The sequence below is a fragment of the Antennarius striatus genome, chromosome 8 (genome assembly GCF_040054535.1).
Source record: "Antennarius striatus isolate MH-2024 chromosome 8, ASM4005453v1, whole genome shotgun sequence".
Lineage (NCBI taxonomy): Eukaryota > Metazoa > Chordata > Actinopteri > Lophiiformes > Antennariidae > Antennarius > Antennarius striatus.
In genome coordinates this window covers 2,626,164-2,650,000 of record NC_090783.1, presented here as the reverse complement: position 1 = coordinate 2,650,000, position 23,837 = coordinate 2,626,164, and the positions used below count along the sequence as shown (strand labels likewise).

Sequence of the window (23,837 nt, the reverse complement as noted above, 5' to 3'; positions counted from 1 at the left end):
CCAATGAGAACGAGATCCAGTCTCACTGATGTTGTATCCATCCGCCAACTAGTGTCTCGAACCACAGCTCCTATCTTGGATTTTTGCTCGTATGTTGAACAAAAATACGGACAGAGCGACAGCTCGTATCTCGAATAACTTGTAGATCAAGTAGCTCGTATCACATCACGTTTCACATCCATCTTTTCTTCTGCAGGAGTGTCTTTGCTGTGTCCTCTCCACTCCTGGACGACAGGAGAAGAAATGGCCAAAGACATCCTACAACACAGGTACCGCCTGACTTTGAATCTTGACTGAATGAACTGGCATGAGATCGCGTCACCATTTGTACGTTTGTGGGGGTCTTCAGGGGCGTGGTGGAGGGCCGTCGAGGCTGGTCGGTGCTGCTCAAAGAGCCGGCGCAGTGGGTGGAGCTGGAGGGGTCGGACTACGTTCTGGATCTGATGTCGGACTTGGAGCTTTCTGCCGACTTCCCCAAACACAGCAGCTACTTCATCATCTCAGCACAGGAACCGACCAGAGTGCGAGCCAATGCTAGCATGTGAGACACACACACACACACACACACACACACACACACACTAAAAACCGCCATTATACCCACGTATAGATGCTTCGATTATTTGTTTGTTTGTTTTTGATTGATGTAGAATACTGGCTTGACCCAGAGATGCTTTTTTGACCCTTTGTTTTTCAGAAGCCTTTTGGGGGGCGGGGTTTATATGACCGATGACATCGTGTCTTCAGCCATCCCTGGCTCTGATGGTAGGTGTTAACAAAAACACGCGATCATTCAGATGTGTTAATCATGATTCCTGTAAAGCCTGACCCCCTCCCTCCCGTCTCCCCACAGAGTTCGAGCCTCAGAGGGGAATGGACCGCTACCTCGACAGCCTGTTCGACCCGGCGCTGTCCGACAGGAACGGCGTACGTCACCAAAAATCCACTCACTCTGACACGTCTGACCATCTCCCATAATGCACCGTTGTCGTAAAGTGCAGCTTCAGCTGTATTGGAATCCCTGCACCTCGAGCAGGGCCAGCGGTGATCTATCAGTCTTCAGCTTGGGGCAGCGATGTGGTGAACGTTAGCCCTGCTATCGGATGCATCTGACAGGAATTAGCATGTGTCAGCGGTGTTCTACAGACCTCTCCCGCCCGGCAACCTCTTACGTTACCCAGTTACCGCAACTGTCACAGCCACCAGATCGCCACAATGATTTCCCACCCAGGCAACGCCGGGATCTGCTTACGAGGAACTGACACTCTAGCAAATGAAGGGCTTACTATTTAATGAGACATGACACACACACAAACACACACACATGCACATAGGGTCCTATGGATTTATGGGTCAGTGGCTGATTTCTAATTGGATGACAGGAGCGGGGATCTCCCCTGACTGATTATGTGAATGTGGTAGGAGTTTATTTTAAGGAAGATTTTATTTTTTCTATGAAACTCCATTTGTCATTTGATTAAAAAAAATAGATACCAAAATTAAGAAAGTCAGATTTTAATTTAGAATCTAAAAAAATTATGATATTAGATTTTATGACATTAAAATGTCATACATATTAAGATGTCTTTTCCATACTTGTACGGTAATCTCTCATCGCCCCTCAGCTGATACTGATAGATCAGCTGACACTGATCTATTGATTTGCTATCAGCACCCATTTTCAAGTCCACCTATGTTTAGTACTGTATATAATTCTCAAAAGTGTTTCTTCAGCTGAATTTGTGTTTCTAATGATTAATGTCAAACTCTCTCCTTCTATGAATTCTTCTCCGTTTGTCTCACAGGAAATGGAATCAGCTGCCGAACTGTCCAGCAGGATGAAGGGGGCTGGGGGCATCGGAGGAGCGTGGCAGCAGCAGGGAGCGTCAGCCGGTCCCCCACCTCCACCTGGTGGTCAGTCAGAAATCACTGTTTGGAGCCCTGTTTTATAAATACTCCACTATTCTCTCTTCGTAACATCACACGTGATTCAGTCCTGGAGAAAATGAAATGTAGCTCCCTTCATCATTAACACCTGTAAAAAAAACCCACACACATACTTGAAATCTGACCACGCTTGGATGTGTGTGTGTGTGTGTGTGTGTGTGTGTGTGTGTATCTGTCTCCGCAGCTGTCAGAGTCCTTCCTGTGGGAGGTGTCATGTCTCCTCCCGTCGCCGCGGTAGCACCTGTAGCACCTGGTTTGTATAAAAACCACCTGATCAGGCGTGATTCATCCTCGTCCTCCCTGTTTACCTGCTTCTTCCTCCTCTCTGCTCCAGATGCCCAGCAGGATGTGGTGGCCCAGCAGCAGGCGGCCATCGTCAACCAGCAGGCCGTCATCATGGTAAAACCGCCCCCCATCTGGACCTGCAGCTGTTTCATTCTTCCCCTGTAGGACCTGTTTTGGAAGTACCACGTCATCTTTTCTTTTCCCAGGCTCAGCAGATGACCATGCAGGCCATGGCCATGGTCAACACCCCAGTGTCAAGCCCCCCCACCTCCCCGATCACAAGCCCTCCCATGAGCCCTCTTCCGCACCACCCTCCCAGTCCCTACGCCCCTTACTCAGTTGTACCCCCGAGTCCGTACGCCAACATCCCCCCCAGCCCCTATGCTAATTTCAGTCCCACGTCCTACGCTGCTGCAGATATTACACCCAGCCCCTACCCTCCTCCTCCTGCTGCTGCTGCTCGACAGGAACAAACTCCATCGCAGCCGCAGGTTCAGCCTCAGCCCCAGACCCCCCACCCTGACCCCAAACCTCAACTCAGCTCCAAAGACGCAGAGCCAGCACCAGCTAAAGCCAACACCTCTGCTCAGGTCGGTAACGCTGATATTTATTATATTACATCAGATGATAATGATCTACTTATCATGTTGCATGACAGATTCAATTCAATTCAAATTCAATTCAAAAACCTTTATATTTATTAGATGTTACGGTCATTTGTATAGGTGACAAAAACAACAAGAAATGCATTCCCAGGAAAAATGATGACCACAAAACAACACGCAATTTCCTTTTATGGAGAGAATGGGGGGTTTATTTTATAATAAATACAGGAACTATGTTTCTGATGATGATGAACTCTCCAAATGTAAGAGAAATGAAACCGAGGTTTGACTTCTGCTGCTGAGTCGACCTCATCTTTGATCTGATGTAATCATGCTCATTCAATTTTTTCATGTTATGATTTTCCATCAAGGGAATTTTTTTGTGTGACCTTGTGACCTGATGAACCATCTACCAACAATTTACAGCCCTGATGTTTCAATGGCAGTTTGAAAATAACTTCAAGAAGAAATGCTGCATTTACTGCTCGATATGTGCTTTTACTTTTTTTTTTTTTACTGTTCATCTCATACTAAAGATGAACTTTAAGAAAAAAAACCAAAAAAAAACATGGCCTCTGTGTGACTCTTTCAGGTTCAGTCAGGTAAGGACAGCATTCCTCGGAGAAAAGCTCCGGGCGTCCCCGTAAACAAGGACACGCCAGTCAGGAAGTTTGGTAAGACAAATAAAGAAGAGAATGAGACCCGTTAGCTAAAGTTCTCACTTAAAAGAGATTTACACAAGAGGGTATTAAGGCCTCATTGGTTTGTTGTGTAGCTCCAGTCAGGACCTCTCCGCTGCCCCCCTCTGGAGAGGTGGTGAAGTACTCATCTCAGTCTAAGGATCACATCACCCCCAGTCACGACATCCAAGGTATCTGGAGCTAGAATAAAAGGAAGTGTGACTCATTGAACGGGTGATCGATACTCTATAAAAGATGATCGGTCGATGTGAAGTCTGACATGTGTGTTTGTTTGAAGCGGTGAAAGAAGAGAGAGATTATTAATAATTTCATCAATGTTCCTCTTAAAGAAATCATCCGAAGGTACAACTCACCGCCTCCGCCGGCAGACGTGCTGCCGGCTGGCAAGGGGTAAGTGCTCACACGTACACACACACACACACACGTACACACACACCACACGTCATTGATGCTGGCACTTTTTTCTTTGCACGAGTGCAGTAGACCAGAGGGAAAGTTTAAGAAGAAGCAAAGCCCTCGAGATGAAGCTTTACAGATTCTGAAACCCCAGATGGACAACCCTCCTGCTCCACAGGTAGACATTGACACACACACACACACACACACCTGTAAAATGCTGGAACACAGTCGCAGAGCAGAAGAAGTGTGCGTGAAGCACACTTGTGTAAATAATGTGCTAGAAATCAGTCATGTCACGCGTTTGTGCCTGTCTAGCCCAAACGGCCCGTTGCCCCCTCACCATCTGCGTCTGCCATGAAAGAGGCGGGATTCAAACCCGCCAAGAGCACGAAGAGGAGAGCGCCTGATCGTCCTCTCCCCGTTCCTCCTCCAGGTACTCACACATGCTAAAATTATACCCTCTTCTTCTCGTGCCAATGCAGAAGAAGCCTTTTTTTTTCTGCAGACTTAAGACGTCTGCCTTCCTGTCCCAGTGAGTTATGTTTAGGTATAAATACAGACAACCAAATATTTGTACTTCTGACTCAGCGTCCACTATTTCAGGGGTTTACCAACAAACCCCTTTCCCTGGCAGCCGTCTATCAAGTACAGGGAAAGACCTGATCCATGAAATTACCTGCTGAGATGCTCAGCTGGTGTGAAAATCCCGCAGTCTCGAGTTCGCTCTCTAAACCGAACGTAGGAGAGAAAAACACCCCTAGGAAACGAAAACATAGACTTCCTTTTGTTAGATTCTGCTTTAATGTTTATTTATATGCATAAAAACGGATCAGGATGTTAGAGGTGAAGTCAGGAATACAGGAGGTCATTTCAACAGAGGCACAACTGTCTTGTAGTCGTGGTTTAAAGAGTCTAAATGTAACTTCTGTGCAGTTTCTCGAGAGCTTCCTGTGGAGACGGAGACGATTCAGACTCAGCTTCATCAGACCATCAATGAAGAGCACTACACCTACACCAACGTTCCCTGGAGACTGTATCTCAGGAAGGAGGTTTGTCTAAACAGAACTACTGAGATCAGAGGTAGGAAAGCTCATGTTTCTGTTCTGCTCTTTATATTTGACTCTTTTTTTTCTTTTTTTTTACAGATATTTTATCCCAAAGACAGTTTCAACCAGCCTCTGGTGCTGGACCTCATTTTCAAACAGGTAACACAAGCGATGATTGCGTTAATGCCGGATGAAAGGAAATAAAAATTCTTTTCTCATCTTATATCATTACCTTTTTTATTTTAACCTCTTACCTGATATAAAACTAAATCATCCACATAAAGAATGCGTCCTCTCCTCTGTCCTCTGTCCTCTGCTCTCGTGTCTTCGTCTCTCCTGCAGATTGTGAACGACACCCTGTCTGAGGCGTGTGTTCGCATCACGCGGGATGAAAGGCAGAAAATGAAAGCTCTTTTCGGTAGTCTGTCTGTTCTTCCTTCAATCATTATTTGGACCATATGTTCCGATGCAAAGGCCTCTCTTTGACATTCATGAGCTGCTCTGACTCCTTTGTGTGGATGACAGGTAAATACGGCGTTGAACAGAATATGGATCCTGTGGATGACCATGTGAAGAAAACCATCGTCACCGCGGCGAGAGAAACCTGGGAGATATACTTCTCCCGTCTGTTCCCTGCATCGGTGAGGAAGGACGAGGGAGGTAAAGGATGAGCGACTTGAGTTTTGTTAAACCTCTGTGTGTGTTTGTGTGTTTTTATGCAGGGCAGCGTGGGAACAGGCGTCCAGGTGCTGTCAGTGTCCCACGGCGGAATAAAGCTTCTGAAGACGGTGAAGAGCAGCGCTGCAGCTCCAGACTACTTCAGAGTGCTGCGACCCTACACGTGTGTGCCGTTTGTGCTTCTGCTTTATCATCACAGTTGGTTTATCTTCATCTTTGTGCGTTTACACATAAATTCTGAAGACACTACTCTCACTACTGAACATACTCTCACTATCTACCTGCTTACTTCCACTGTTCATGTCCTGAATCCTGAATTTATTTCTTCAGCTATGCAGACATCCTCTTTGTAACCATCCCGTCCGAAAACATGCTGGAGTTCAATCTGACCAACGAGAAGCTGATCCTGTTCTCGGCCAAGGCGCCACAAGTCAAACATCTCATAGACACCTTCATCGATGAGATCAAAAAGGTACACGACCCACACACACACACACACACACACACACACACACACACACACACACACACACACACACAGAGTTAATTGTTGCTGATGGAGTTAGAATAAAGCATTAACCATCAAAAGCAAACACCAGATTTGGAGAAAAGTCAGTAAATGAAGTATTGGTGGAGAAGTTAAGACTAAACTTCAGTCCAGAACAGTGATCACAAAAAGCCCTGCAGCTCAAACCGATGTCGGAGCGTCCGTCTGTCTTGCAGGACTCGGACTACGTGATCGCAGAGCGTAACTTTGTGACGGACGATCGCTCCATGCTCAGTTTTCACAAAGGGGACATCATCAGGCTGCAGGTTATGGACGGGCTGGAGAAGGGTAAGACTCTGGAGAGGTGGGGGGCATTGTGGGAGTTCAAGAGTGAATATGTGATCCGTGAGTTGTGTGTTTTGCCCTGTGTGTGTTCTCCAGGTTACAGCTACGGCTGTGTGGTGAAGAAAAAGGTGGTGTTTTTAGAAGAGCTTAAAAGAGACACTCCAGACTTTGGTGAGCGACTGTTCAGATCCATGAATTTTGTTCGACATGTTCACCAGATCCAGACTTAAATTTTACAAATAAGCAAATCAAATGAACAGCTTTGAGAGATTGTGGCTAAATTCCAGGAGGTTCACTGGTACCTCAAGTCGAGTTTTATATTTCTACATGTTTCATTTGGACTTCATCTTCTCTGCTTGTCAGGTTGGAAGTTCGGCGCCGTGTTCAGCCGCTCCGGCGCTTTCCCAGGGGAGTGCGTCCATCCCATCGCTCCTCCTGACTTCCTTTCGCTGCCGCTAGAACGCAAGGCAGAGCCTCAAGGAGGAGTAGGACAGTTCGCCGTGTCCTCAGCTGTCGCCGTCGCCGTGGCGTCCACCATGGCGGCACACGAGATAGATCAAACCATCGAGGTGCACCAGCACACCCACGTGCAGGATTTTTCTTTTTCTGTCAGAGTGTCACATCGTCTTTATTGTTGATCTTGGATTTTTCAGAGAGTTTCCATTGACGGCTTCCCGGATGGAGATTTGGATGAAAGGATGCTGCAGGACAGTAAATACGACATGGTGGAGTTTGCTCAGAAGTACTTCAGACAAGGAACCAAAGGGAAAGGGTGAGACGAAGACAGACACGCAAAACACAAACAAACGGCACTGGAATAAATACATCTGGTTCTGACATATTTATATGAACATTTGGACGTCTCCTCCACTGCATTTCTGAATGACTTGTCGTTCATGTAGTTTTAAAACTATGGGCTGTTATTACTCATTAGTTTAGAACTAAGAGTTATTGAACTGCAGCAAGCATTTAGACTTAAAATCACCTTCACCTTACATGTTGCTGATTCATCCGTGTTTTATTGAACCTGATTTTGTTCTCAGAGATTCCCTGAAGAGCAAAAGTAAAAACAGAGACTCCAGGGAGCCCGTCGACATGATCAAGTTCTCCAAGGTGCCTAAACTGAAAGCATCTTTATCTCCTCATGACGTCATGGTTGTTTTTTTTACGTTTGTGTTGATTTTTTTATTTTTTTTCACTTTTGTAGTCTCCTCTGACCGAGTCTCTAATAGAGTTTACCAACCCAGCCATGAACAGAGTTGCAGCGGATCTCTTCCTGTGTAAGCTGTCACCTCCCTCCTCCAATGACGTTGTCTAATTAGGTTTTTAATAATATATAATAAATAGTTGTTGTTGTTGTGTGTGTGTGTGTCCTGATTGTGTGTTTTTTGCATAGCGGTGATGCGGTTTATGGGTGACGCTCCATTAAGGGGATCAACAGAACAGGAAGTGGTCAGCACCTTCCTCAAGGTAAACACAGCTTGAACAGGTGTCTTTTTCATTTTAATGTTTTTATATGACCTGTTTCCATGGTTACGTGTGATTATTTTTTTTTGTACTCATTGTGTGAGTGGAAATTATCTCAAATATCAAACTGTTCTATATTTTTTCATGAAACTAAATGTAGAATTCTACCACGAACTGAAGACGTGCCTTTTGACACTTTAGAGATTCTACACATTTTATTACTTTTTTATTTCCGAGCAATTCAAGGGAACAACTTGCATAATTTCTTTCTTCAGTAAAATAAAGCTGTGGTGGAATATTCTTTTTATTCTCTTATTTTATGACTGTCATTTTTGTTTTTGATGGTTTATAGCTTGTGTACGTTTGTTTGTGTGTCTGCCCTCCCCTCAGCTCATTGGAGAGTTCTCCTTGATGCGGGATGAAGCTTATTGCCAGGTCCTCAAACAGCTAACAGCGAACACCAGCCCCAAACCGTAAGTCTGCGTTAACTTATTACGAGCAGCAGGACAAACTCGTGTCGTCTCTGCCTTCAATCCCGAGTGCGTCTGTGGACTCTTGTGTCACGCAGTGATAGCTGCCAGCGAGGCTGGAGGCTTCTGTACAACCTGACTGCTTTCTATCGCTGCTCTGAAGTCCTCAAGCCCTTCCTGCACAAATACCTGCGACAGGCCTCCTGCTCAGCCGGGCCGCAATATCAAGGTTAAAAAAAAAAAAACCCACATACACACAAGTATTCATCTGTTGTGTGCATTACCGAGACTCCAACATGTAATGTTTCCTGTGAAAAGGCATCGCTAAGGCGTGCGAGCAGAATCTGAAGAAAACATTCCAGTATGGCGGCCGCATTGTTCCACCCAACAGCATGGAGCTGAAGGCGATGATGGTCAGTGATGCTTCTGACGTTCAAAGCCGTTACTTAGATAAAACTAATGGCACACAGTGTAAAGGTACATCACACACCAGCGTCCTAAGTTGATGTAATAGTGGCAAAGCAAAGATGCTCATGATGCAGAAGAGATGTATTCAAATCACATCTGGTTTATTTTAAAGAATGGTAGGTGAGGAAATAAAAGAACTGTTCTTTAATCTTTTGTTACCTCACTTTTTTTTGCTAAAGTCTGGATGAAAATGATCCGGCGCGTTCGGTATATAACAAAAAAATGTGTGTTTGTGTTTTCTCAGGCGGGACGTAGTTCCAAACGTCAGCTGTTCCTTTTTCCTGGAGGCCTCGAACGTCACGTGAAAATCAAAACCTGCTCCGTACGTGTACTTCCAGCATTGGCGTCTCCAAGGAGACGGCTGTTGTAACTACAGTGTGCTGCCTCTCCCAGGTGGCCCTGGAGGTGATAGAGGAGCTGTGCTATGAGATGGGTCTACACAGACTGGAGGCCATGGAGGAATACGCCATATTTTCGGTCACCAACAGAGGTTTGCTCGGAGGCCAAATTCTTCTTGCCAGTGGAGCAGATCCACTCAGAGATCACATGACAGTGTTCTCTGGTTTCTAGCTGTGAGAGGAAGTCACTCACCGTCACGCCATAAAAATAAGACTTGGCTCTGTGTCGTCTTTAATTACTGATACTGGTGTCGCAGCGATCACACGTTGTATCAGCTGTGATTCGTCAATACTTTTTTATCTACATCCCACAGGAGAACACCCAGATCACAGGATAACCTGATCAAACCTTACCCGAGTTTCAAACTGAACTTGCTCGCAGTTCCTCAGTCGTAGTTCTAATTAACACTGATGTGCTGTCATAGTAATCTCCACAACACCTGCTTGTCAACTTGTATCCTTGAGGCATTCGCACGGGAGTCCTTGACTCTTGTTTCCTCTTTGAGCAGCAGCTGACAGCTGCTTTTTGTTATTCTCGACATAAAAATGACGAAAGGATGTAATCATCAGTACGTCTCTGATCAGTTTGTAACTTTCTAGCTTCAACTTGCAAAGCAGATGTGATGCTTTAAGAATTTTCATTTAGTTTTGTGTCTTGTTGTTTCCGTGGAAATGTGATTTTTAAGGTGAGTTTGAAGGGTTATCATGTTGTAAGCATAAAATCATAAATCAACCATTTCTTGTAGTTGCATTTTTGAATTTTATACTAAAAGATCAATTTTAATCAATAAAACCTGATGTGTGTGTGTCCAGGTCAGAATGTGCGCCCGCTGAACAGGAACGAGTACATCCTGGATGTGGCGACTGAAGCCGAGTCAATCGATGCCGACTACAGTTTCTGGTTCCGCCGGGTCATCTGGACTCAACCCCTCAAGTTCGATAACGAGCTCTGCGTCACTATGCATTATAACCAGGTATAACAGGCCACTTTTCGCATGCGTGTGGTGGATGTGACCTACATGTGTGACGTGAACGCATCTCCATTCTGCTGTGTATTCAGATCCTTCCAGACTACCGTAAAGGCCTGCTAAGCGTCCTGCCGCACGGAAACGTGAGCGATCAACAGTTCCACCAGATCTCCAAGCTAGCAGCTTTGCAGCACAGAGCCAAAGATGTCATCTTCATCCCCAGCATGTGAGACAAATGGCTGAGGTGTTCTTCTCTCTGTCACCTCAGCGCAGTCAGCTACCAGCGGCAAAACGTCACATATAATGTTCTTAGTTCTATCTCGCTCCTCATTTAAAGCATCTACTCTCCATCTTCCAAGAGCAGCTGGTGGTTTTTGAGTTTCACCTGCGTGGCACTATTTTTCTTGAGTGTGAAGCTCCTTTCAGGCTCTTACTGTTAATATTATCTCCTTCTACCCACACACACACACAGCTGACACCAGAACGGCTCGCTGAGTCAAATAATTCTGAGAAATCACTGAGCGAAGCAGCCTTCTGCTTTTTGTTTGGTTTCTCATTTTCTCTCCTCCAGACACGAATTATCGGAGTACATCGCCACACCTCTGTTCAAAAAGCAGCCGCCCCAGCAGTGGGTTACCATGGTGACGCAGCACATGCAGCAAGTGCAGGTCCTGAACCCGCACCAGGCCAGAGCGCAGTTTCTGGGTAAGACGTATGTTCACAAGAGGAAGAGTCACTGAAGGTAAAAGCAGTGATTTGGGTCCAGCTGGCCTGTTTCTATCCCAGAGCTGGACAATATCATTATTGTGTAGTCTTTGTGCTTGTGTAGTCTAACTGTGGTGACATGAGTCACATGCTAAGCAGAACTCCTCGTGATGAATACACAAAATTTTTTAAATCTGAGCTGACCTTCTAATCGAGTTATTTTTGCCTTGAAGTAATAAATCATGAGGTGGTGTGACTGGAAAGAAGGGTAGTGTTATAGTTAACACCCTCTCCTCACATCAGGATGTTCCTCCATTTGATTCCCTACTGGAACATCCGTGTAGTTTTGATGTTGTCTCTTCTTTGGACTGAGGCTTTTTCCCCTCTCGCCCAGAGTCAGGAGGATACCGCCCCCAGGGGATGGCAGAAGATGGACAGATTGATGGACGAGGACATGGACAGCTTGTTCTCACTCTTGTTAACTCTCTTTGTTTGTGCAGGTTTGGTCAGCGCGTTTCCCATGTTCGGATCGTCTTTCTTCTACATCCACAGCAGCAGCTCCACCACCTTCTACGCCCCCTGTATCATCGCTGTCAATCAACATGGCCTCCATTTTCTGCATAAAAACACACATGTAAAGAAACACACACACACACACACACACCGATGCAAACGTTCACATCCATTAAGCACGAATATGATTCATCTCATCATGACTGAAGCACGAGTCACTCAGCTTCAGAAAAACTGTTCACGTCTGATGTCTGTGGTGCAGGAGCTGATGGCGGCGGTCCCCCTGGTGGAGGTGCAGTCCAGCCGCACCCAGAGGCCCACTGCCGGCACAAGTTACCCGTATGTGGACCTGACCCTGGGGGACATGAACACACAGCGGGTCGTTCAGCTTCAGCTGGAACAGGTATGGCACACACACAAAGCAGGACAGTCGTCGTTGGGGTGGGGGTGTCGGTCATCTCCAGAGGAGTCCTTACTTCTCTCTCTCTTTGTCAACAGGGTCTGGAGTTGTGTCGAGTCGTCGCCATGCAGGTGGAAAACATGATGTCCATGCACGATAAACGACTAACTCTCCCACCCAGCGAAATCACCATGTTATAACAAGTGCTGGTGTGTGATTGTGAGCACACATACACACGTGTATGAACGTAATCATACATGAGGAAACCCTGACTTATGCCCAACCTCTTCTTGTCTGCATAGTCGACATGTAGTCAGTCTTTTTTTTTATTATTAATATTTTACAGCATTAACTGAACGTCCATTCAGAAGACATGAAAAGAAATAAGTTCATGTTTGTTTCAGGTTTACATATAATGGCACTGTAGTTTTATGTGTACACAAGCTGTTAGCGAGCTAAGAGGAAGCATCACAGGTCTGTGCCTCATCATTACAAGGTTTTATAAATTGTATTTTTCATTTTTTAATTATTTTTATTAAAAATGTGTACTGTCGAATTTCCATTGGTGTGGAAAGTTGTATTTGGTCAATATTAATGCATCAACTTCCGTGTTTTACAAATAATATTTGATCAAAACAAACAAGCAAACTGAGATATGAACCATTCAACAGTGGAGAACCAAATGTGGGACGAATATACAGCCCTTTGAAATGTCAGAAATAAATGCTTTGATAATGTTTTACAAGGGGTGGCCCTGAAGTCTGATTGTTGTGTTACCTATTGTTATTTTATTGTGTCGTTATTGTTTCATTACTGTTTAGTTTTAGAATAAAAAAACAACAAAGCCCCTAAAATATCTAATTTAGCTAAATTAACTCACAAACACATAAAAAGTTAATAAAAAACCATGTCGTCACATGTTCCCGGAGCAATTGCAGATTCTTCTAATTGTGTTTGGCAAATATTCTAAACCCAAAAGTGCTCAATTTGCAATTACTTAAATAAACTAGAAGTTACTTAAAAATGCATGAATAGTGACTGTTTTTCCGATTGCAATTATCTTGCCAGTTGTTGAAATGTGAATATTCTGTACAAAAAAAATTTCCAAGCAAAATTGAAAAATATATGTGGGTTGTAGATGTGTTTTATAAGATTAGAAATATAAATAGGGTTTCCAATAATAACAATGTTATGTAAAAAGCATCACTTGGAAAATCTTCATCAGGAATAACCCCTTGGGATGTACCACCTTGTTCTCAGGGGGTCTTCAGTTATAATATTTAAAAAAAGGACAAATACAACGTTGAGCAGAAATTTTAAAAAAAAATTATCAATGTGTGCCATAGAAAATACTTACAAATAAAAGTTTTGCTGTGGATTTGAACTCGGCTGTTTTCTTAGTTATTCATATTTAAAATGTTGATGTTTTTTTTTTAATCTACAAAAAATGTCTGAATATGAACCTGAATATGTTTACACTATTTTCTGTCCACTATCCATGAATCTGACTTGATAATATAATGTTTCTGACTTTAATATGAAACGTGTCAACACTAAATATAAAAGACACATGTGCTTTAATGGTGCATTCGTCGCCCAGTGAGACAGAATTAGCAGTGGTTTGAACCACGTCTTCAGGCCTTAAAAAGGATCCATTGCTTCTTCCGCTCTGGACACGTGACCGTTTTCGCCCTACATTGGCAGGTCGCTACTGAGCATGCGCAGATTTCAAGCAGGTTACACGAGTTTATTTTCAGCCTTTCGCTTGAAGACGCGTAACGCTGATGTAAACTGATAGCCCGAAGTGAGGATTTTTCTATGTTTAGCGTGGACTCTCTGACTCAAAACCCCAGCGGAAAAGCCTCCGGAACGCCGTGTTTTGGGAATTTAGCGCTGACGTGAAATGCTGCTGCGTGGTTTGTCGCTACTTCCAGGTGCTAAGAGACTGACCAAGCCAGGCTAGCTTAGCCGACTAGCCCAGAACCTCGGCTAGCTATTATTAGCTTCTCGCCCGTCGACATAAGCGTGTCCTTATGTCGACTCAGCGTTCATAAGAGATAATTTCGAAACTTATCAACTACTGTTTGTCGAGTTGCATCATTGACTCGCTTAACTCCTGCGGCAGTGTGGCGGGTTACTAATGCTAATGCTAGCTGGCTAACGTTACTTGGTTACGCAGGCAACCATTGTGAGTGAGAGTGAGCAGCCTTTTTTTTACACACCTCAATCCGGCTTTTGCATCCGTTTCGACACCTGTTCCGTTCATATGAGCAGTCTAAACGGTGCGGACATGCAGCGTTGATGCACGCTGTCTGCTAGCTAGGAGCCCACGTCGCGCTACGACCGGGTCACGTTGTTTTGGCTGACATGGCAGGCAGCGGCTACTCTGACCTGAGGGAGAAACTCAAGTCCATGACTCCACACGGGGACGAGGATAAGAATAAAAAGGTGGACGGGGCGAGGAATGGCAGCGGAAGAACTAGAAAACGTCACTTTCGGGAGTCCGACGGCGATGATTATGATCACAGCGATGACAGCGCGGACCTCCGGGAGCAGGAGGCCCGCCGGGTTAGCAGGAGCATCCTGCAGAAGAGCATCTTCACGCCGGAGGAGTGCGCTCTCATCGAGGAGAAGATCGACGACGTGGTGGCGCAAGGAGATGCTGGACTCTATCGTGAGCACACCGTGGACAGAGCTCCTCTCCGCAACAAGTACTTCTTCGGAGAGGGCTACACTTATGGTTCCCAGTTAGAGAAGCGTGGACCTGGCCAGGAGAGGCTGTACCGCAAAGGGGAAGTGGATGAGATCCCAAACTGGGTGCATGAACTGGTCATCAAGCGTCTGGTGTCAAACGGAGTGATTCCTGAAGGGTTTGTCAACAGTGCAGTCATCAATGATTACCAGCCGGGCGGCTGCATCGTGTCACACGTGGATCCTCTGCACATCTTTGCACGACCCATCGTCTCGGTGTCCTTCTTCAGTGACAGCGCGCTCTGCTTCGGCTGCCGTTTCCAGTTCAAACCCATCCGGGTGTCTGAACCCGTGTTTGTCCTGCCTGTGAGGAGGGGGAGCGTCACCGTACTCAGGTGAGCGGATGTGTTTGCTGTAATTCATTGCATGACCTTTTTTTGTAACAGCCAAGGGATGAAGTTCTTAAATTTTTTTTTCCTTCTCTTAGTGGTTATGCTGCAGATGACATCACCCATTGCATCAGACCTCAAGACATCAAGGAGAGGCGTGCAGTTATCATCTTAAGAAAGTGAGTGAACATGCTATCATAAATAAATCATACCTTCTATTAAATTTGTGTTCCATGTTTCCACTCATGCTCCCTCTTCCTTTTTTTCTCCAGAACCAGGCCTGATGCTCCTCGATTGGACTCTGACAACCCTTTGAGCTCGGCTCCTGCAGAAAGACCATCCACTCTGAAAGCCAAACGCTCTCATCGCAAAGCAGACCCCGATGCTGCTCACAGGTGGGCGTATAAATTAGATCAGGGAGTCTTGAGAGGAAAGACATAACACTGTGAAATCTCAATCGCTTAACAAGCACCAGTAGCTATGTCTATTTCCCCTGGAAGTAAGTTTAGCCTCTGTTTTCACTCAACACTTTGCCTTGAATCTGCTTTGATCCCTCAGCATTAGAGAAACCCCGTTTTGGTCATCCTGGGTTAAATCCAGGCCCAGTTTTTAGTAGACAATGTCCTTCAAAAGCGCCTTCAGATCTGTACCCTGTGTTACTCCTGTAACTGAATAACCAGCCTAGTTGCTTCATTAAAAAAAAGTGTCACATCTGTCTGTGCCACACCTCAGAATGTTTATTTGGAAAGACTTATTCAGAGTGTGGTAGGAATAACATCAAGGCTCCAGCTTTGTCCTTCACAGGGAGCAAAGGAAGAAGAACTTCACCAGTCTTGGTGCATGATTCAAACTGTGTAATGTCAGTTATTCCAAGAAATCGTGACTTGAGAGCAACACAGACTCCACATCGGCACAAGTAGTATTCCTACTTCTAAGAGCGTCTGTGGTCTTTGCCACAAATGTTCTGGTATATATCTCATGTACAGCCATGTCTTAACGTAGCTGAAGAAAGCATAAAGAGTCACCATTGGCAAGGCAGCTGTAATATTAGCGGCTTTATGAAGACAATTTTTTATGTTTTCATGTCTGAAAAACATTCAAACGTGTGAGACAAGGCGAGAGCCGTGGTTCTAAAAGCAGTTTTGTTTTGCTCTGAGTGGGTGATTTACAGGAAGCAGTGCTACAGTCAGTTCTGACTTGGATTTTCTTTCCCAGGCCAAGAGTCCTGGAGATGGACAAAGAGGAGAACAGGCGTCCTTCAGCATCCCATCACCATCGCCACAGCATCAGCTCAGAAAACTACTGGAGACGTGATCAAGACTCAGAAAAGCACAGAGAGAGTTCAGGGCGCAAAGTGAAAATGAGACGCCACTGAGCACTTTTGTTTCACGCGTGTGATGTACTTGCTCTTTTATGTATTCCAACATTGCAACATTCGTTGATCAACTTCTTGCTCCACTTCTAGTCTGGCACAAGGAGCATGTCTGCGCTTTGATTTGAGTTTGGATTGTTTTAATTGCATATTTCTTTCTGGCAGATGATTTCTGGCATCTGCGTTGTAGTGCAGAGCTTGGAGTTGCTTAGAAAAGATAAGCTCTACTGTTTAAATGTCAAGTTACCTTAAATTAAAGTTTTCTGTTTTCATTAAATACTTCTAAATGGCATGTATTTTTTTGTAACCTAAGATGTACAGATTGTGAGCTAAGAGAGATGTATGTTTGGATTTGTATAAAACGAAACCTGAATTGTAATCTAACTTGTTATACTGTATCATATATTCGTATAGTCTTTGACTGAAGTAACTTTTATGCAGAAAGAAACTTTAGTTAATTCGCACCTATCTTTCAGATCCGTACCTCTACTGTGCCATCTCAGATCTTTGCTTTTTGTTTACTTCAGTTTCCCTGTTGCAGGATAAGTTGGAAAAACTGGCAGACATGCAGCCACAGTTTCTGTTATGATTTAATTCAGCTGTGTGGCTCATTCCAGAGGCGCAAACAAGATGTTTCAACTAAACCGAAGCCTCTTGGAGTAAAGGAAAAACTCAGGCCTTGTTTTACACTCCTGTTTCAGTCTGAAGTTGCTTTACCTTCTGTAGATAAGGAGACCGTGTTATTTGCTGCTCTATATTAAATATTTCTTTTCCTAATACTCATTGGGTGATATTTGGATCAACCACAACTCATTTTAGCTAAAACTAACCCTGTTCTAACTGGTTTATTTGTTATCAAAGGTCAAGGACAAAAGAAACATGTCCGGAGGTATTTGTCCTTTTCTGTGTAAACAGAGATAAATGTTTCCGGCTAAGTCTTAAAACATTATTGGCCAACAGTCTGGAGTTACACACGAACAAAAATAACCTCGGTTCAGAGGAAGCATGACTTTCTAAAATTGGTTGAGTTGTACTAAAGTGCTGCTGAACGGTGTAGCACAAGTATAAAACAAGGATCTACAACAGGCAAATCCTGAAAACAGAAACCCTGCAAACAGAATGATGAGACACTAAATGTTTGAACACTGATGCATCATGGGTTTCACTGGTCATTATCCTGGCTTTAGGTACAGGATAAATAAGGCTCAAAGTGTCGCCATAGTAGCATAGGTGCACTATTAAAGAGCTAGTTGGTGTTCCCTTTACTGCCAACAGAAGTATTCAGGGCAACACCAACATCCTCAGACCCAGTTCCTGATATCAGGATGGATGTTATATTGAGTAATGGTTTAAGCCGTGTTCATGATTCCATTGAAGATCAATTCTGACTTGAAATTAAATTTCCTGAACATGTATTTCATGTTTTTAATATTACAAATTATTTATAATCTGATAGAAAAAAGAAATCAGAGATGTATCTACTGGTAATATATTTGCTTTTGAACTTACAGGCCGCAAACATTCCAAAAAGAATAAAGATGGAAACAAGTTCAGGAGAGGAGAGCAGCTTGGCGCTCATGCACAATTCCTTTGGAAGATTTTATTTAATAATCAAGTCTTGATGAGATGAAGAGATTCTGAGAGCTAATAAAGTTAATTTTTGAAATGATGTGGAATCTGCTCAGATTTTCACAGCTGGACTTCAGGCTGATGAAAACAATGTGATATGATTGAAATCACGAAGATCATGCCTAAACTGCCCTTTTCAGGGTTAGATAGAAAATAGACGGATAGAAAACAGTTGAGTTCATGACTCCAAATACTACCACGAAGTGAGTACATTCATGCCCTGCAAGAGTGCATGTCGTATTTGGTGCAGCACTGCAGACATTTAATCATATGTGAAATAGTAAGAATCAACAAAAAGAATAAGGATTGAGATCAGGATCACACAAAACAAGCGTTTTTAAAGACCGGTCATCTCATTTTTCCCATTAAAAAAACGTGAATATAGCTAACTTTCTGTAAAATGTACAAAAGTCCAACAGATTATTAAAGAATCATTACATTCTGAGAAAAAAATTGTATTGTTGTAAAGCCAACATAGGCATTGCACAAGGAAAATGTTTGCTCTAACCATGGCTAACCATTATTAGAATTAAACTAATAAATTAATGTACTAAATAAAAAGGTAAATACAAAGTTTTCACGACATTTAAACTTGTTGACAATGTTCGATAAACATTAAATAATAAATATTTTCACAAAGATTGATATCTGTACCCTTCCAAAATTGTTGTGTTAGCTTCTTGCCCCATAGAGCTCGTATGATAGTGGCTCTAGTTTCCTAATGAGGCAGGCTGGATTTGGTATAACCGGGGGCCACTAGGAATGTATTATGTATCATTTAGAAAAACTATCATCTGTCAAAAATTTAAAGAAAGATTTATCAATTCACTAGTGACGTTACAATCTGTGTCGAGTAATCAGCAAAAATCCAGGCGAAGTGTGGTTCGGTTTGGGGACAGGTGTCTCACTGTTGTTTTGGCCTACGGGCCAAACAGCAACGCAGAATACCTGGCCTTGGAGTCCATGGGAGGGGCACTAAATAGTGCTCTGACTAGCGACTCCATTGCTCGTCCTGGGGACTTCAATGCTCATGTGGGCAATGAGACCTGGAAAGGGGTGATTGGGATGAACAGCCGACCCGATTTGAATATGATTGGTGTTCAGTTACTGGACGTCTGTGCCAGTCACAGTGTATCCATAACAAACACCTTGTTCAACCACTGGGATGTCCATAAGTGAACATGGCACCACGACACTCTAGGCCAGAGGTCGATGAACGTCTTTGTTGATGTATCACCTCCTGGTGGTGAGCTGGATCCATTGGTAGAGCAGGAGGCTGGACAGACTCAGAAGGCCCAAATGTGATTTGAGAATCTGTTGGGAACATCTGGCAGAACCTTCTGTCAGTGAGGTCTTCAACTCCCACCACTCGGGAAGCTTTTCCCAGATCCCACAGGAGGCTGAGGACATTGAGTCAGAGTGGACCATAATCTCCACCTCCATTGTCGAAGCAGCTGACAGGTACAGGTAGGCCAGGCGTACTGCAGCCCGAATAGTCATGGAGACAAAAACTCAGGTCTGGAAGTTCAGGGAAGCCATGGAGGAAGACTATCTGTCAGCCTCAAAGAAATCCTGGCAAACCATTCGGTGCCTCAGGAGGGGGGAGCAGTGCACTGCTAACACTGGTTACAGTGGAGGTGGAGAGCTGCTGACTTCGACTGTGGATATTGTCGGGCAGCTGAAAGAATACTTTGATTATCTCCTCAATCCCGCTACCATGTCTCACACAGAGGAAGTGGATGCTGGAGTCTCAGAGGTGGACTCGTTTGTCACCCAAGCTGAAGTCACCAAGGTGGTTGCCAAACTCCTTGGTGGTAAAACACCAGGGGTGGATGAGATTCGTCCTGAGTACCTCAAGTCTCTGGATGTGCAGGGACTGTCATGGTTGACACGTCCCTGTAATATTGCATGGGTATTAGGGACAGTACCTCTGGATTGGCAGACCGGTGTAGTAGTCCCTCTCTTCAAAAAGGGGGACCGGGGGTTGAGTTCCAACCATAGGGCGAGTACACTCCTCAGCCTCCAGGGGAAAGTCTATTCCAGGGTACTGGAGAGGAGGATTGGACCTATAGTCAAACCGAGGATTTAGGAGGAACAATGCAGTTTTCGTCCAAGTCATGGAACACTGACCCAGCTCTACACTCTCCATCGAGTGCTCGAGGGTTCATGAGAGTTTGGCCAACCAGTCCATATGTGCTTTTTGGATATGGAGAAGGCATTAGATCGTGTCTCTCATGGTATCTTGTGAGGAGTGCTTTGAGAGTATGGGGTTTGGGGCCCTTTGCTGCCCAGTCCCTGTATGACGGAAGCCGGAGCTTGGTTCGCAATGTAGGCAGTAAGTCAAACCTGTTCCAAGTGCACGTTGGACTTCTGTAGGGCTGCCCTCTATCAATGGTATTGTCCTTAATCTTTATGGATAGAATTTCTGGGTTCAGCCTATAACATGCAATTTAGGTGAATACTATCACCTAACCTACATGTTTTTAGTGGTGGGAGGAAGCCAGAGAACCACGAGAGAACCCACACAGACATTAGACGAACATACAAACTGCGCAGAAAGGACTCAAACCCGGAACCTTCTGGCTATAAGGTGACAGCGTTACCCACTGCGCCACCATGCCGCAGCCATGGACATTGACAAAATAAAATCCATAAAAATATACTAAAAATGATTTGTCACATGCCTACACAGAAGAAATCTTGCAAACAAGACAAAAAAACTACGCCAGCTCTGGAGGGCGGGATGGAGGAACAGTGCAGTTTGACTGCTGCAATAAAAAACACAGAGGAGTGTCAGACAAGTGTCTTGTTGTGTATGATTGTGTAAATTAATGACTGTGTGGAGGTGTTTTACCTTAGCTTTCTGCTGCGGGACAGGCCAGAAAAGTTTAAACTCTCTCGGGAGTTCATCCTCAGAGTACAGCCTGTCTGTGAAATAGACTCTCCTAATGCGACAGTTGGCGTGGATCTGAGGGCAAAATAGAAATAGGGTTCAGTAATACTGTAGCGTTTCCTTAGAAACATTCTAACAGCAACTATAACACATCTCTCTGTCTCAGTGCGCTCACCTGTACACGCAACGTCTCAACATAATTGGTACCATAGACTTTCCTAGTATATTCCGATAAGTTGAGTTGGAGCCTGTTCCAGCCATCGTCCAACCTCAGGGGCATGGTGCAGATGAACGGATTCACCCAACTCCTGCTTCGGTAGGTACTTGCCCTAAACCGCCGGCGAACATTGTTGTCATCCAGCACCTGAAAGTGGAACGACAGCCTGAGTGACCATTCAAAACGTACGGAATGTTCTGTGTCCTCTTGTGTCTGCCTTACCTGGATTTCAAATGAGAAGTCCTTTTTCAGGTTCTTGATTATCAAGACCATAATTGGAAGCCTAATACCCAATGTCTTCTTTGGGTCTGCTGGGCAATTTATGTATGTGGTGCTGTCAGGATTAAAAGGCACTAAGGATTAGCATGATCAGTTCATGAGTTGATCTGACACAAAAAACAAGATCAACACACACACGCTCACCTGACGTTCACCCCTTCGACCTCTACCACCATTGAGCGGATGTCGTTGTCGGTGATTCTCCCAATTTGACCGTTCTGCACCTGTCAATACAAATAAATGTGATTTACAGTATTACATATTTTCTTATTGTTTGTATGAAAATTTAGGGGTTTTTTTTGCCCGCTACAATAGACAGTAAATATATAAACTATAATATATCATTGTCTGGTCCAAGCAACACCTTAATGACAATGGCTAGCACTAGCACAGCTACAGGTAAGGAAGTCAGAAAACTTCATTGTGAATAGCTTGCTCACCTTTTCTTCCCATATTTGAAGGGGTTGTCTGCCGATGCTGTATAAAATAGACAGAAACGATCCTTGAAAAGTCCCTCTAAACATTTTTATCCCTGATGCTATGGGTGTCGTGTATATATAAGTTTACATATATTTATGTACAAGATTGTAGGAGAGTAGATCAAAGAGCACGGTGAGATCACAGGTGAACAGATCAAATTTACCCAGTCCCGCAATTATTAGATAATTATTGATGGCAGAACCCATCTCCTTTGATCCTGTTATAAATGTGTAGTTTTCAAGCATAACCGTTGTGTGAACAACCCGTAATAAACTGGAAAATGAATGAATGAATGAATGTATGAATGAATGAATGACTGAATGAATAATATCTGTACAACTTTACTGTCCAGGGATGCCTGTACCCTTTGCAGTTTGCCATCTGGCCCCATATTGGAGTAGAGGATGCCATCATCTACCTGCTAAACCGTGTCTACGGTAACCTTGACATGGCCAAGAGCACCAAGAGGATCATGTTTTTTGATTTCTCCATTGCTTTCAATACCATCCATCCACCTCTGCTGGGTAAGAAGTTAACGGTAATGCAGGTTGACGGTTCTCTAGTGTCTTGGATTGTTGATTACCTGATCTCTAGAGTCTAGAGATCAGATAATCTAAAGGTCAGGTAATCAACATGACCTCTGGAATCAGGTTGAGTCTAGAGGTCGATGTTTTCTAGAGTCTAGACAACATTATGTGCGCCTGCAAAGCTGTGTGTCCTACAGGGTGGTCAGCAACACCCTGTACACCACAGACTTGAACCACCACAAGGATACCTGTCATCTCAGAAGTTTTCTGATGACACAGCGGTGGTTGGATGTAACAACAAAGATGATGAGATGGAGGACAGGGCTGTTGTTAAAAACTTTATCATGTGGAGTAAGGAAAACCACCTCCAACACAACATGCCTAAGACAAAGGAACTGTAGGTGGGACAAGTAACCTCTGTCTCCATTCAGGAGGTCAACGTGGACACCATACCACTGGACCATACCACTGGATTATTAGATGCATCTGATTATAAGGCGCACATTCAATGAATGGCCTATTCTAAAACTTTTTTCATATATAAAGTGCGCTGGATTATATGGCGCACTGTCGGTTTTTGAGAAAATTAAAGGCTTTTAGGTGCGCCTTATTGTGCGGAAAATACTGTACTTGGTGGTTCACATTGACAGTAAACTAGTCTGGAGGAAGTGCAGGGTCGCCCTGTACAAGAAGGGCCAAAACTGTCTCTTTTTCCTGAGGAGGCTGAGGTCTTTCAAAATCTGCAACACTATTCTGAGAATGTTTTACCAGTCTGGTGGCCAGTGTGCTCCTTCATGATGTGGTGTCCTGTGGTAGTGGTCTGAGTGTGTCGAACACCAAAAGACTGGACAAACTGATCCATAGGGCTGGAGACATTGTTGGAGTGAAGTTAGACTCACTCTTACTGTAGTATTGGATAGGAGGACATTGTCCAAACTAAGGGCCATCTTGTACAATGAGTTGCACCCACTGTGCAGAACACTGATGGGACCAAGGAGTACCTTTAGTAGCAGGATTACCCTTCATAAAAACACTACTAAATGCCTTAAATCTTTTCTGCCTGTGGCCATCAAGCTGTACAATGTCTCACTTTAACATGAAGTGAACGAGAAATGAAGAAACAATTTTTGTCACTGTGTTGTATCTGTATATATGTTTATATATACAGTAAGTGTCTATTTATTCTTTTATTTATCCCTAAGCTCCTTATTCTTTTTGATTCTAATTTATTTTACCCTTGTTTCACTTTTTTACTTGTGTTCTACTGTGGAGTGACTGTAACAAAAAGGAATTTCCCCCTCGGACATTATCAAAGGATCCTGATTGTGAGTCTGATGATTTACTGATTTTGAAATTAGTAATGCAACCTGTGCTGCCGTAGAATAAGTTTTCTGTCAAAGGGGAGTTACAGACCTAATCTATTGGAGTATCTGTGGTTGGAAGATTAAGATTAAGACACATACAGCATTAGGAAGTAT

General features: G+C 44.0%; 3 protein-coding genes across 3 annotated transcripts in view; 2 read left to right on the top strand and 1 right to left on the bottom strand.

The window, feature by feature from the left end:
• The window catches only part of myo15ab (myosin XVAb), a 28,183-nt gene extending 15,807 nt beyond the window's left edge, over window positions 1–12,376 (top strand). Inside the window, exons 36-71 of the mRNA XM_068321092.1 lie at window positions 197–269; window positions 350–541; window positions 698–765; window positions 854–927; window positions 1,806–1,914; window positions 2,282–2,346; window positions 2,439–2,783; window positions 3,436–3,511; window positions 3,613–3,708; window positions 3,868–3,928; window positions 4,019–4,112; window positions 4,253–4,370; window positions 4,871–4,986; window positions 5,083–5,142; window positions 5,326–5,401; window positions 5,509–5,624; window positions 5,706–5,824; window positions 5,992–6,133; window positions 6,385–6,496; window positions 6,590–6,664; window positions 6,857–7,062; window positions 7,147–7,265; window positions 7,537–7,606; window positions 7,701–7,773; window positions 7,890–7,963; window positions 8,351–8,433; window positions 8,529–8,659; window positions 8,749–8,843; window positions 9,143–9,220; window positions 9,292–9,388; window positions 10,110–10,270; window positions 10,357–10,490; window positions 10,836–10,969; window positions 11,470–11,603; window positions 11,745–11,885; window positions 11,981–12,376. Of these exons, the coding sequence (XP_068177193.1) occupies window positions 197–269; window positions 350–541; window positions 698–765; window positions 854–927; window positions 1,806–1,914; window positions 2,282–2,346; window positions 2,439–2,783; window positions 3,436–3,511; window positions 3,613–3,708; window positions 3,868–3,928; window positions 4,019–4,112; window positions 4,253–4,370; window positions 4,871–4,986; window positions 5,083–5,142; window positions 5,326–5,401; window positions 5,509–5,624; window positions 5,706–5,824; window positions 5,992–6,133; window positions 6,385–6,496; window positions 6,590–6,664; window positions 6,857–7,062; window positions 7,147–7,265; window positions 7,537–7,606; window positions 7,701–7,773; window positions 7,890–7,963; window positions 8,351–8,433; window positions 8,529–8,659; window positions 8,749–8,843; window positions 9,143–9,220; window positions 9,292–9,388; window positions 10,110–10,270; window positions 10,357–10,490; window positions 10,836–10,969; window positions 11,470–11,603; window positions 11,745–11,885; window positions 11,981–12,082 (4,019 nt within the window). The 3' untranslated portion in view covers window positions 12,083–12,376. The remainder of the gene's footprint in view (window positions 1–196; window positions 270–349; window positions 542–697; window positions 766–853; window positions 928–1,805; window positions 1,915–2,281; window positions 2,347–2,438; window positions 2,784–3,435; window positions 3,512–3,612; window positions 3,709–3,867; window positions 3,929–4,018; window positions 4,113–4,252; window positions 4,371–4,870; window positions 4,987–5,082; window positions 5,143–5,325; window positions 5,402–5,508; window positions 5,625–5,705; window positions 5,825–5,991; window positions 6,134–6,384; window positions 6,497–6,589; window positions 6,665–6,856; window positions 7,063–7,146; window positions 7,266–7,536; window positions 7,607–7,700; window positions 7,774–7,889; window positions 7,964–8,350; window positions 8,434–8,528; window positions 8,660–8,748; window positions 8,844–9,142; window positions 9,221–9,291; window positions 9,389–10,109; window positions 10,271–10,356; window positions 10,491–10,835; window positions 10,970–11,469; window positions 11,604–11,744; window positions 11,886–11,980) is intronic.
• Window positions 12,377–13,612: 1,236 nt separating this feature from the next.
• On the top strand, window positions 13,613–17,113 carry alkbh5 (alkB homolog 5, RNA demethylase). Its single transcript, XM_068321860.1, has 4 exons — window positions 13,613–14,968; window positions 15,061–15,141; window positions 15,235–15,357; window positions 16,178–17,113. The coding sequence occupies exons 1-4, from the start codon at window positions 14,250–14,252 to the stop codon at window positions 16,335–16,337; spliced, it is 1,083 nt and encodes a 360-aa protein (XP_068177961.1). The 5' UTR covers window positions 13,613–14,249; the 3' UTR covers window positions 16,338–17,113.
• A 2,083-nt stretch (window positions 17,114–19,196) lies between these two features.
• On the bottom strand, window positions 19,197–21,876 carry LOC137599879 (cilia- and flagella-associated protein 20-like). The gene is made up of 7 exons (XM_068321091.1): window positions 21,793–21,876; window positions 21,497–21,576; window positions 21,296–21,407; window positions 21,032–21,220; window positions 20,818–20,931; window positions 19,908–20,010; window positions 19,197–19,444 (listed from the first exon to the last, which is right to left on the bottom strand). The coding sequence occupies exons 1-7, from the start codon at window positions 21,874–21,876 to the stop codon at window positions 19,197–19,199; spliced, it is 930 nt and encodes a 309-aa protein (XP_068177192.1).
• Between the last annotated feature and the right edge of the window lie 1,961 nt (window positions 21,877–23,837).